The sequence below is a fragment of the Mandrillus leucophaeus genome, unplaced genomic scaffold (assembly GCF_000951045.1).
Source record: "Mandrillus leucophaeus isolate KB7577 unplaced genomic scaffold, Mleu.le_1.0 Scaffold50, whole genome shotgun sequence".
Classification (NCBI taxonomy): domain Eukaryota; kingdom Metazoa; phylum Chordata; class Mammalia; order Primates; family Cercopithecidae; genus Mandrillus; species Mandrillus leucophaeus.
Window position 1 is genome coordinate 4,123,829 of NW_012105365.1, and position 13,709 is coordinate 4,137,537.

The window sequence follows — 13,709 nt, forward strand, 5'->3', positions numbered from 1 at the left end:
GGGGTTTCACCGTGTTAGCCAGGATGGTCTTGATCTCCTGACCTCGTGATCCGCCCGTCTCGGCCTCCTAAAGTGCTGGGATTACAGGCTTGAGCCACCGCGCCCGGCCTCTCTTTGTTTTTTTAGGTCTTACTCTGTCACCCAGACTGGAGTACAGTGGCGTGATCACAGCTCACTGCAGCTTCAACCTCCCAGGCTTAAGTGATCCTCTCACCCCAGCATCTGGAGTAGCTAGGACCCTAGGCACATGCCATCGCACCCAGACAGTTTTTAAAATTTTTTGTAGAGAAAGGGTATCCCTATGTTGCCCGAGCTGTACCAAACTCCTGGGCTCAAGCGATCCTTCTGCCCTCAGCCTCCTAAAGTGTTGGGATTACAGGCGTGAGCCATCATGCCCGGTGCATTTCTTTTTTTAAAAAAAGACTCCAATTACAAGTAGTTTATACTTCTATCTTACATTTCACCTGTGCTACAATGTTTTTTAGTCTGCCTGCTCTTTGACTTTATGAGACTGAAAAGTCTTGTTAATTTTTATATTTTCAAAACCAGTGACAGTACCTGCTTATATCGTATATTTGTATATTGTATGCTCAACAAAAGTTTCTTGTATTCTCATTTTTACCCTCATAACAGCTACGCAAGGCTTTCTGTGTGTATGAATATTTTCCTCATTTTGTAAATTCAGAAACTGAGGCTCAAAGTTGTTAAGATTTGTTTCCCCTAAAGTCTCCTTCCTAATAAACTACAGAGCAAGGGCATTTGACTGAGGCTTTTGTCCTACTCAGCATTATGTTACCACTTTCTTCAAACCTTCTCACCCCCTTCTCTCTAGAAATCAATCTTGCTTCGTGTCACTAAGAAATATGGCATTCTAGCATCTATAAGAAACTTAAAAAAATTTATGAGAAAAAACAAAAAACCCAATAAAAAGGTGGACAAAAGACATGAATAGACGCTTCTTAAAAGACATGTGGTCAACATTCATATAAAAAAAGTTCAACATCACTGATCATTAGAGAAATGCAAATCAAAACCACTATGAGAAACCATTTAACACCAGTCAGAATGGCTGTGATTACAAAGTAAAAAAATAACAGATGCTGACAAGGTTGTGGAGAAAAAGGAGCATTTATACACTGTTCAGCCATTGTGGAAGACAGTGTGGTGATTCCTCAAAGACCTAAAGACAGAAATACCATTTGACCTATTACTGGGTATATATCCAAAGGAATATAAATCATTGTATTACAAAGACACATGCATTGTATGTTCATTGCAGCACTATTCACAATAACAAAGACATGGAATCAACCTAAATGGCCATCAGTGATAGACTGGATAAAGAAAATGTGGTACGTAAAGAGCACTGAATACCATGCAGCCATAAAAGGGAACGAGATCATGTCCTTTGCAGGGCATGACTGGAGCTGGAGGCCATTATCCTTAGCGAACTAATACAGGAACAGAAAACCAAACATCACATGTTCTCACTTATAAGTGGGAACTAAATGATGAGAACACATGGACAGATAGAGGGGAACAACACACACTGGGGCCTTTCAGAGGGTGGGGTGTGGGAGGAGGGAGAAGATCAGGAAAAATAACTAATGGGTACTAGGCTTAATACCTGGGTGACTAAATAATCTGTACAACAACCCCCCATGAAACAAGTTTACATATGTAACCAACCTGCATTTGTACCCCTGAACTTAAAAGTTAAAATAAACAAAAAATAATTTTAAAAAATACAAAAGGAAATACGAGGTTCTGATCTCTTTCAATTTTCTGTCTTTATTCCTGGAAAATTAGTACTCACTTTAATCTTCTTCCTTCTAGTCTAAGATTAAGAGATGTAATTCCAATTTTCCCAGCTCAGTGAAGGGTGTCTTTTGATTAGTCAGCTATTTCTTTCTGTTTCCACACTTTACACCCCAAACTTGAGGGGACTCAGTCTTTTATAAGCACATTGTACTCTTTTCTGTCTCAGTTTACTGTTCTTTTTGGTTTAAATGCCTTTTTTTTTTTCTTCTAACACTTGGTCAACTTTCAAAGCTGGAAGAAAGCATCACCTCTTTTAAATATGAAGCCTTTTCACAAAGGAGGGAAGGGAATGATGGTTGACTCAGTTTTATGTCTATTCTATACACTGTGCTGTCAAAGCATGCAGAGTATGTATTGCATATATGTTTTTCTTTAGTCTCTCTGGAGGCAGGGGTTATATCTTTGGCATTTATCTCTGGATAAATTTTACCTGTCATTGAGTAGGCATTCAGTAAATGTTTACTTTCATGATCCACTTATTTTTATTATGGCCAATGATAGTTCTGGAGGTAAAATGTCCTGTGTTGGTGGTGATGGGAGAAATTTTTTCATATCAACTATCTTCTCTTCCTGTACTTAGGAGTTTGATATTTTGTCTACTTTAATGTAATCTCTAAAAGAAGACCTCGTCCCCTTCATTTGTGTTTAAGGAAGCAGATGAATTCTTATCTAAGACAGAATACATAGTGCAAAATTTAGCCAGTGTTTCAAAGAAATATGAAACAACATGCCAAAACATGATTCTCCCATTAATGTTTTAATCTGTAAATATGATGATATTAGGTCATCAACCCATAACATAACATGGAAAGTTATGCCATGAACCCAAACTTGAGCTCATTTGATTACAATTTTAAGAGCTAGAAAAAGGGTAAATGCAAATACTTAAGTATCTATTAGATACTCTTTTTACACCATATCTTAATTTTCATTAATCATTTCATAATTTGACTTTACTTTTTATCTCCTGTTTTATGGACTGCCATTCATTTCTGGTAATAACCATTCTTTATGTCTCCACTTAGCAGTCCAGTACCAAATTCCCCAGTTGCTACTGTAAGATTCATGTAAGCTAACTTTAGGATTGATGTCTATCCCCTTGTGAAGTATATGTAAGTTCTAAAATCTTGCTGTCTGTGGCTATGTCTTTTTTGCTGCCTAATCTTTGTTTTGGTTTATATTTCCTGCCTAGGCCTATGATTTTTTTTTACCCAGTTTCCTCCCTGCATTACAAACCTGTTGCCTACAGCTACATCTTCCATCCACATGATAATCTTCTGCCCTGGGGTTTATTCATAGACACCCACAGCTGGCTTTATCCCGTTTCTCTTTTCTTTCCTTTGGTTTTCTTTCAGTCTTTAGCTAGTTCCCTGAGTTATAGGGGAGCAGTATTAATCACTTCCCAAGGGGTCCCTGAGCCCATTCTTCTTAACTGTGTCCGCTTCCTGTAACTTTTTGGGTTCAGAGAAACTTTTCTTTCCTTCCTGTGACCTGCCTACATTTAAAGAGATTATGCAGATCTCCACTGGTCATTCATTATTGTCATATTCTGTCTTCTCAGAAAAAATGTTCTTTGACAAGCATGCATTGGACTCATTTTTTCTGCTCATTATTGAGGTCCAATTATCTTCAAATCGCTTTACATTTATGCCAGTTCCATTGTGTGGCAGGTCTTTAACCCAAACCACTTTCTTAAAGCAACACAACGTTTCCTCCATAGTATCCTCAGAGGGGTCTTTGGCATTCAAGTTTTTGCCCATGAGATGATAAGTGGCTTCTATTCTTAGAAACTAGAGCAACAAATACTATATTATAGTACCATTAAATACTTTTACAGTTTCCCAAAATATCCCATCCTTCTCATTAGACTTCATATAAGAAGACAGACCAAGTCCAATGTGAAGAATTAGGCCAGAACTCAATGGAAGAATCAAATGTCCATTTCTACTTAGACTATTGCAATAATTTAGCGAAGGTAGAGTGTATCTTGGACTAGGGTAGTGTCAGTAGTAGTCTGAAAAATGTTTGGATTTTGGATATATTTTGAAGGGAAAGCAAATCATCCATGAAACTGTACTAATTGTTCCTCTGCTATTCTTTTTTCTCTCTTTTTAGTTTCGCTATTCAAATTGGCTTGACAAGTTGTATATGGTGGTGGGAACTTTGGCTGCCATCATCCATGGAGCTGCACTTCCTCTCATGATGCTGGTGTTTGGAGACATGACGGATACCTTTGCAAATGCAGGAAATTTAGGAGATGTGTCGCTAAACAGCACTAATAGCAGTAAGTATTGTTTGTGTACAAATTTTATTGGAAACTTGCAGCAAAAACAAGCACTTCGAGTGATGTTTGTGGATTCTTTACTAAATACACATTAGTGTGTTTAGTCCTGTAGGAGGCAGACAGTCTGAGCTACAATTCATATTTGTAGTGAGTTAGAAAAGATAATATTTACAAGCATTACAACACACAACTGAAGTGCCAGCAGAGATATGTAGAAAAAGAGAGAGCTCTGTGAAGTCAGAAATATTCTGGAAAGCTTCAAGAAGAAATATAGGAACTTAATTAGAACCTTGAATGGTAAGTAGAAATCAGTTGTGAGATTTCCTAACAGATTGAATATGGGTGTAAGAGGAAAAGTTCAGGATGATTCTAAAGTTTTTAGCCCTAGAAACTGGGAGGATGCAGTTACTATCAACAGAAATGAGAAACGGAGAAGGAGAGTGGATTTGAGCAATAAATGCCAGAAATTTAGTTTTGGACATTGTTATATGTTGGGCTCTCTGGAAGTAGATTCAGCAATGGAAAAGTGGGGCTAAATTGTGTGTGTGTTGAGGGGGGTGTATTTTAGGATAAGATAAATAATAGCTTGTAGCTTGTTTCGTGTGTTAATGGAAATGATCCTAAAGAAAGGAGAAAGTGATGTTTGAATGAGAGAGGGAAGAGATTTGCTAGAGTGATATCCTTGAGAAAGAATGGAATCCAGTGCTGTGGAAGAAAACAATAACAGGTGGGAAAAGCGAATTTGAGTGTCAGTACCCAGTGGTGGGTAGATGAGGAGGTGAGAATCTGTGGAAGTTTTCTCCTGGTAACTTTAGTTTTCTCAGTGAAGTAGGAAGCGAGACAATTGGCTGATAGAGACAGAGAAAACAGATGTAACACAGCTCTCAAGGAAAGTGGGAAAGTGAACAGACTACAGAAATAATCTGGGTGTAACATACATATTCTCTCTTTCTGTCTCTCTCTCTCTCTCTCTCTCTCGATGGGGAGGAATGGATTGATATCTCTGAGTTTCCTAGGTTACCTCTGGTTAAGCCTAGATTGATTTAAACTAAGCTACTCAAAAACTTACAATCTAGTTTGCACTTAGGTGGTCAAATGTTGAAAATGCCTGTCTGAGAATGTACTTGAAAATATAGTGATACCACTTAGCTTACAAGGACCTTTCAACTTTTGAGCTTTCAAGTTTCTGATGAATTCAATGAGTCACCTCCCCAGAAACATGCACATAAATATTCATACCAATCTCGGGTGTAAATGGATCTTTTGATATTTTTCAGTGGGTCCTTGGAACCACTTTGTGATCCTGAAAAGTACATTGTTTACCCTAAGGTAGAATTACTTCAATTCTGTGGATGCAGGTAATAAGCTGGGCCAGAAAAATTTTTGTATGTTTGAGCTATGTAAAATTCTTATGCATTTATTACGTTCTTTTGCGGCATTCAAAGGAACCTGCAGAAAGATGCTGTACCACCTTTGAACTGGTACCTTTCTTTTACACCATTCACCAAAAGAAGTCCTCAATGCTTTCTGAATTCATTGGTTCCTATACATGCTATATTGGGCAATATTCTGTGGTGTTAGCTCTCTTAGTGCTTCATAGTGGAAGAATCAAATATTTCATCACTCTGGTGGCTCAGCAGACCTAATGGGTACATCTCTGTCCATTCAGATCTTGCTCACTTTTTAATGGCTTCCCGGCCTTCAGAATTGTGAGAAATAAATTTCTATTGTTTGTAAGCTCCCAGTTTATGTATTTTGTTATACCATCCCAAATGGACTAAGACACATAGTAAACTCACTTACTTACTTAATAGCATGCGTGAGTTCCCAAACAGATGATGATCTAGTTGTGATAACTAGCTCCTTTCTGGATAGGCCCATGTGTCTGTATGCCTATCAAAGTCTCCTAGGCTAAACAGTGGCCACATCACCACAGCTTGCCAGCTAGTAATTTAGATTTCCATCTTCATAGATATCTAGTTTCCAGTTGAGATTGTAGTTCACATTGCACTCCTTGCCAGTCATTCCCATTAAGCTCACTCTTCTAATCTTGAGAATGGGAAAGAGAAAGCTTAGAGAAATATTTGAAAGTTTACTTTTGTTATCCTCTTAAGAGGGGATATGTTTAGTGGTTAGAGAATAGACTCTGGAGTTGAACTACCTGGCTCAAAAACCACACCCTTACCAATTTTTAGTTTTGAGGTTTAGGGAATTTATTCATACTTTAGTTATTAAGTTGGATAACAATAGAACCTACTTCTTAGGATGGTTGTGATATTTAAGTGGATTCATTCATTGAAGAATCACAGAACAAAGTCTAGTCATAAAAAGTACTCAACAAATATTAGTTACTGTTATTATCAACAGGCTTTCATGTTCCTCACAAATGAAATTACATAACTTGCAAAGATGATATGGTTCCTTATATAATTTTTCTTTACAAAACTCTATGATACCACCTCAATTTTTATAGTTGTTGAAAGTTTGAGACATACCCAAAGTTACTCAGTAGCTATTACAGATGTGAATAATCACCCCTTTAAGTAGCATTTCCTTGGTTACTGAATCACCAGCCATGCCTTTCAGGGAAGGTAGGTGTCTTCAAACTATGACCCCGGGCTATTTGGCCTGCTGCCTCTTTTTGTACAGCCTGTGAACTAAGAATGGATCTTACATTTTCAAATCATTGGAAAAAAATCAAAAGAAGAAATTATATTTTGTGACACATGGAAATTATGTGAAATTTAAATTCCAGTACCTGTAAATAAAGTTTAATGAAATGTAGCTACACCTATTCGTTTATATTTTATGAATGTAAGCAGCCTATGACTGCTTCTATGCCACAATGGCACAGTAGAGTAGTTGTACAAACCATATGGTCTGAAGAACCTAAGATATTTACTATCTGGTCCTTTATAGAAAAAGGTTCCCCATCTCTGAGTTAGGGTATTGAGTGAGGGGTTGTTGTCTTCAGTCAATCCATCAGTTAATTTGTGTTAGAGCATTCTGTGTGCCAGTCATAGTATATGCCCTCATCATTCCCAACTCTTGAGAAGCTTAGTATAATGGGAGGGATGGACAAGTGAACCAGTAAATACAGTTGAATATGATTAGTGATATAATACAGAGATACATAAAATGCATTGGAAAAACAGAGAAAGGACACCTGACTCCATATAGAGGAATCATGGGAGGCTTCCAAGAGGAGGTGATAACCAAGTATGGTCAGCATCTGTCGCCTACACAAAATGTACATATTCTGTGTAACAGGTGAAACCATTTGAAAATAAAGATTAAATAAGTAAGATTAATACTGTCCCTCACTGCCACTCCTCATTTCCACTCCCCCCACCATTGTGTATCCTTGCATGCCTTTGTAAAGACAGCATGCTATCTTTACTGCGATTTTCACTTTAGGACACTTACTACACTATCACTACTCTGCATGTGTGCAGATTTAGACTGTCAGAGACCCTCAAGGCTGCCTGGAAAGGGGGGAATAGCATCAGAGGTTTTGATGCTTGTCCCAGAGATGAGGGCAAACGTATTCTGTCATGCCTGTGGAGGGAGAACCAGCCTACTAAATTCTTGGGGCCCCAGATACTGTCAGATCATTCTTCTTTTTGCCCTTCCCTAGGCAAAACCTCATTATCTCTCCATGGGGGTGGACTAGATACCAGAGCCTCCTTATTGGAGAAGTATTCCTTGCTTAAGGGGACTTGGATTTGCCAAGGCTCTTGAAAGCCTGGAGGTGTTTACACTAAACATAGGGTCTAATTAGACAGCTCTAAAAACTTCTTGAGTAAGCAGATCCTTCTTTGTTCCTGCAATAGAACCCTCATAAGTTTTCTCGTCCCAATACTTTGCCGTAATTAACAGATATCAGCTTTTGTTCTGCTGTTTTACTATGGACCAGATTTCCTGACAGCTACTCCCATCTATCTCTGGTTTAATTATAGAATATGTGCAGCCTTTGCCTTAAAATCTCTGATGACTGGAGCCTAGGAAACTCTCTGGTTTTGTCATACCACTTTTTTTGTAAACAAAGCTTAATCACTGATGAATTTCTGTAGTATTCTGTGAATTCTCATCTTCCTTATGAGACTGGCCACTATCCGGAAATGATCCTAGATAAAGGTGATTGTGGTTTTAAATGTGTTGTGGTGAAGATGGCAGGTGAGGCACATGTAAAATGACATCCAGGCAGTTGAAAAAATGACACTAAAGCTTGGCATAAAGAATAGGACTAGAAGCTGGGTGTGGTAGTGTGTACCTGAAGTCCCAGCTACTGGAGAGGCTGAGGTGGGAGGATCACTTGAGGTCAGAAGTTCAAGGCTAGTCTGGGCAAAATAGTGAGACTTTGTCTCTAATAAAACTTAAAAGATTAAAAAAATATATTATGTTAGGAGGAGGTGGAACAAGATAGCCAAACAAAAGCCTCCAGAAATCATCGCCCCCGCCCCCATTCCTACAGGAACACCAAATTGAACAACTATTCACAAAACAAAGCACCTTCATAAGAACCAAAAACCAGGTGAGTGACCACACTATTTGGTTTTAGCATCATACTGAGGAAAGAGGCACTGAAGAAGGTAGGAAAGAGAGTCTTGAATTGCCTGCACCACTCTTGCCCTCCTCCACCAGCAGCACGTACTGAAGAATGAATCACAGTCTCTTAATAGCTAAATTGATCAAGCAGAAGAAAGAATTAGTGGGCCTGAAGACAGACTATTTGAAATACACACACTCAGAGGAGACAAAAGAAAAAAGAATAAAAAAGAATGAAGCATGACCACAAGACCTACAAAATAGCCTTAAAAGGGTAAATCAAAGAGTTATTGGCCTTAAAGAGGAGGTAGACAGATTAGGATAGAAAGTTTATTTAAAGGGATAATAACAGAGAACTTCCCAAACCTAAAGAAATCAATATTTCTATTGATATCAATATTCAAGTATAAGAATGTTGTAGAACACCAAGCAGATTTAACTCAAATAAGACTACTTCAAGACATTTAACAAACTCCCAAAAGTCAAGGATAAAGAACTGATCCTAAAAGGAGCAAGACAAAAGGAACAAATAACATACAAAGGAGCTCCAATATGTCTGGAAGCAGACTTCTCAGTGGAAACCTTACAGATCTGAAGACAGTGGCATGACATGTTTAAAGTGCTGAAAGAAAAGCACTTTTTTTCCTAAAATAGTATATACAGTGAAAATATCCTTCAAATATGAAGAAGAAATAAAGACTTTCCTAGATGAACAAAAGCTGAGGGATATATTCAACACCATACCTGTCTAGACAAGAAATGCTAAAGGGAGTTTTTAATCCGAAAGAAAAGAATGTTAATGAGCAATAAGAAATCATCTGAAGGTACAAAACTCACTGGTTATAGTAAGTACATAAAAAAACACAGACTATTACAACACTGTAATTGTGGTGTATAAACTACTCACATCTTGAGTAGAAAGGCTAAAACATGAACCTGTCAAAAATAATAACTACAATAACTATTCAAGACACAGTCTAGTAAGATATAAACAGATACAGATATAAAAAGTAGGGAGATGAAGTTAAAGTATAGTGTTTGTATTAGTTTTCCCTTTGCTTGTTTGTGCATGTGATCAGCATTAAGTTGCCATCAGTTTAAAAATGCGTTGTATGATATCATTTGCATACCTGATGGTAACCTCAAATAAGATAACATACAGCAGATACCTAAAAGATTAAAAGCAGACATTAAAACGTACCGCCAGAGAAAATCACCTTCACTAAAAGGAAGACAAGAAGGAAGGAAAGAAGGAAGAGAAGACCACAAAAAACAACAAACAAAATGGCAGGAGTAAGTCTTTACTTATCAGTAATAACATTGAATCTAAATAGAGTAAACTCTCCAATCAAAAGACATAGAGTGGCTGAATGGATAAAAAAACAAGACCCAACTATCTATTGCCTACAAGAAACATACTTCACCTATAAAGAAGCACACTACGATCCATAAAAGTTCTTGTAGTTATTATTTTTGGTAGGTTCATCTTTTAGTTTTTCTATTCCAGGTATGAATAGTTTACACACCACAATTACAGTGTTATAATTTCTGTGTCTTTCTGGGTACTTACTATTACCAGCGAGTTTTCACTCCAGATCTGGCCCAGTTCTGATGTGAGTGGATATTAGTACTTCACACACCAGTTACAGTGTTATAATTGTGTTTTTCTGGGGACTTAACTGTTACTCATGAGTTTACACATAGACTAAAATTTAAGGGATGGAAAAAGTTATTCCATACCAATGAAAACAAACAAAAAAAGCAGGAGTAGCTGTACTTATATCAGACAAAATAGACTTCAGTACAAAAACTACAGAAAGAGACAAAGGAGATCATTATGTAATGATAAAGGGATCAATTCAGCAAGAAGGTGCAACAATTGTAAATAAGTATACATTCAAAACAGGAGTTCCCAATATATAAAGCAAATATCATTCGAGCTAAAGAGAGAGATAGATCCTAATACAATAATACGTGGAGACTTCAACACCCCACCGTCAGCATTTAACAGACTTTTCAGACAGAAAATTAACAAAGAAACATTAGACTTAATCTGCAATATAGACCAAATAGAACTAATAGATATGTACAGAACATTTTATCCAATAGCTGCAGAATACACATTCTTTTCCTGAGCACATGGATCATTCTCAAGGACAGACCATATGTTAGGTCACAAAATATGTCTTAAAAATTTCAAAAAATTGAAATAATATCAAGTATCTTATCTGAGCACAATAGAATAAAACTAGAAATTAATAAGAGGATTTTTATATAGACACATGAAAATTAAACAATCTGTTCCTAATGACCATAAATAAATTAAAAAGAAAGTTGAAAAATTTCTTGAACCAAATGAAAATGGAAACACAACATATCAAAACCTATGGGATTCAGCGAAAGCGGTACTAAGAGGAAAGTTTATAGCACTAAATGCCTACACTGAAAAAGTAGAAAAGTTTCAAATAAACAACCACAACCTACTGATGGAATTAAAAGGACTAGAAAAGCAAGAATATACCAAACCCAAAATTAGTAGAAAAAAGGGAATAATAAAGATTTGAGCAGAAATAAGTGAAATTGAAATCAAGAAAACAACACCAAAAAGTCAATGAAATGAGAAGTTGGTTTTTTGAAATGCAATGATAAACAAAATCGACAAACCTTTAACCTGACTAGGAAAAAAAGAGAAGACTCAAATAAAATCAGATGAAAAAGGAGATGTTATCATTGATACCCCAGAAATCATTAGTGGCTACTATGAGCAAGTATATGCCAATACATTGGAAAACCTAGAAGAAATGGATAAATTCCTAGACGCGTACAAACTACCAAGTTTAAACAATGAAGAAATCAGAAATCTGAACAGACCAATAATGAGCAATGAAATTTAAGCTGTAATTTTAAAATCTCCCAATAAAGAAAAGCCCAGGACCTAACAGCTTTACTGCTGAATTTTACCAGACATTTGAAGAAAAACTAATACCAATACCACTCAAACTATTCTGAAAAACAGGGGAGGAGGGGATGCTTCCAAACGCATCCCATGAGGCCAGTCTTACTCTGATGCCAAAACCAAAGACAAATTAAAAAAAGAAGAAAATTATAGACCGATATCCCTGATTAACATTGATGCAAAAATCCTCTACAAAAATACTAGCAAACCTAATTCAACAACACTTTAAAATGTTGTTCAAGACCAAATGGGATTTATCCCAGGGATGCAAGGATTGTTCAACATATGCAAACTAATCAATGTGATGTATCATATCAACAGAATGAAGGATATAAAATATATGATCATTGCAGTTGATGATGAAAAGGCCTTTGATAAATTCAACAACCCTTCATGATAAAAACTTTTAAAAACTGGGTATAGAAGGAACATTCATAAACAAAATAAAAGCCACATACAACAGACCCACAGCTAGTATCATACTAAATGAGGAAAAACTGAAAGCCTTTCCTTCAAGATCTGGAACAAGACAAGGATGCTCACTTTCACTAGTTATTCAACATAATACTGAAAGTCCTAGTGAGGGCAGACAAGAGAAAGAAAAAAAGGCATCTGAATTGGCCAGGAAGAAGTCAAATTATCCCTGTTGGCAGATGATACAATCTTATATTTGGAAAAACCTAAAGACTCCACCAAAAAACTATTAGGAGTGATAAATAAATTTAGTAAAGTTGCAAGATACAAAATCAACATACAACAATCAGTAGCATTTCTACATGGTGACAGCAAACAATCTGAAAAGGTAATCAAGAAAGTAATCTATTTACTATTGCTACAAATGAAATAAATACCTAGGAATAAATTTTATTAAAGAAATAAGAGATCTCTACAATGAAAACTGTAAAAGATTGATGCGAAAAATTGAAGAGGACACCAAAAATGGAAAGATATTTCATGTTCGTGGATTGGAAGAATGGATATTTTTAAAATGTCCGTACTACCAAAGCAATCTACAGACAGCGCAATCGCTATCAAAATACCAGTGACATTCTTCACGGAAATGGAAAAAAGAATCCTAAAATTTACATGGAACCCCCAAAAAAACCAGAATAGCCAAAGCTATCCTGAGCAAAAAGAACAAAACTGGGGAAATCACAGTACCTGACTTCAAATTATACTACAGAGCTAGTAACCAAAACACCATGGTACAAAGGAAAGAGACACATAGACCAATGGAACAGAATAGAGAATGCAGACATAAATCCATAAATCTATAGTGAACTCATTTCCAATGAAGTTTCTGAGAATGTATATTGGGGAAAAGACTGTCTCTTCAAAAAAATGATGGTGGGAAAACTGGATATCCATATGCAGAAAAATGAAACTAAATCCCTTTCTCTCATCATATACAAAAATAAAATCAATATGGATTAAAGACTTAAATCTATGACCTGAAACTATGAAACTACTAAAAGAAGACATTGGAGAAACTCTCTGGGACATTAGATTGGGCAAAGATTTCTTGAGTGATACCCCTACAAGCACAGGGAACCAAAACAAAAATGGACAAATGGGATCACATCAAGTTAAAAACCTTCTGGACTGCAGAGGAAACAATCAGCAAAGTGAAGAGACAACCTGCAGAATGGGAGAAAGTATTTGCAAGCTATCCATCTGACATCAGATTAATAACTAGAATATATGAGGAACTCAAACAACTCAATAAGAAAAAACTCCAATTAACAAATGGGCAAAAGATCTGAATAGACATTTCTCAAAAGAAGCTATACAAATGGTAAACAGGTATATGAAAATATGCTCAACATCATTGATCATCATCAGAGAAATGCAAGTCAAAACTACAGTGCAATATCATTTCACCCCAGTTAAAATGGCTTTTATCCAAAGATAGGCAATAACAAATGCTGGCTAGGATGTGGAGAAAAGAAAACCCTTGTACACAGTTGAGAATGTAAATTAGTACAACCATGATGGAGAACAGTATGGGGGTTCTTCAAAAAATGGAAAATTTAACTACCATATGATCCATAACTATCCCTCTGCTGGGGAAATACTCAAAAGAAAGGAAACCAGTATATC

General features: G+C 36.5%; 1 protein-coding gene across 2 annotated transcripts in view; it reads left to right on the top strand.

Moving 5' to 3' along the window:
- Nucleotides 1-13,709, top strand: part of ABCB1 (ATP-binding cassette, sub-family B (MDR/TAP), member 1) — a 218,034-nt gene that overhangs the window by 121,577 nt on the left and 82,748 nt on the right. For both annotated transcript variants that reach the window (XM_011996037.1, XM_011996038.1), the window contains exon 5: nt 3,937-4,105. In XM_011996037.1, the coding sequence (XP_011851427.1) occupies nt 3,937-4,105 (169 nt within the window). The remainder of the gene's footprint in view (nt 1-3,936; nt 4,106-13,709) is intronic.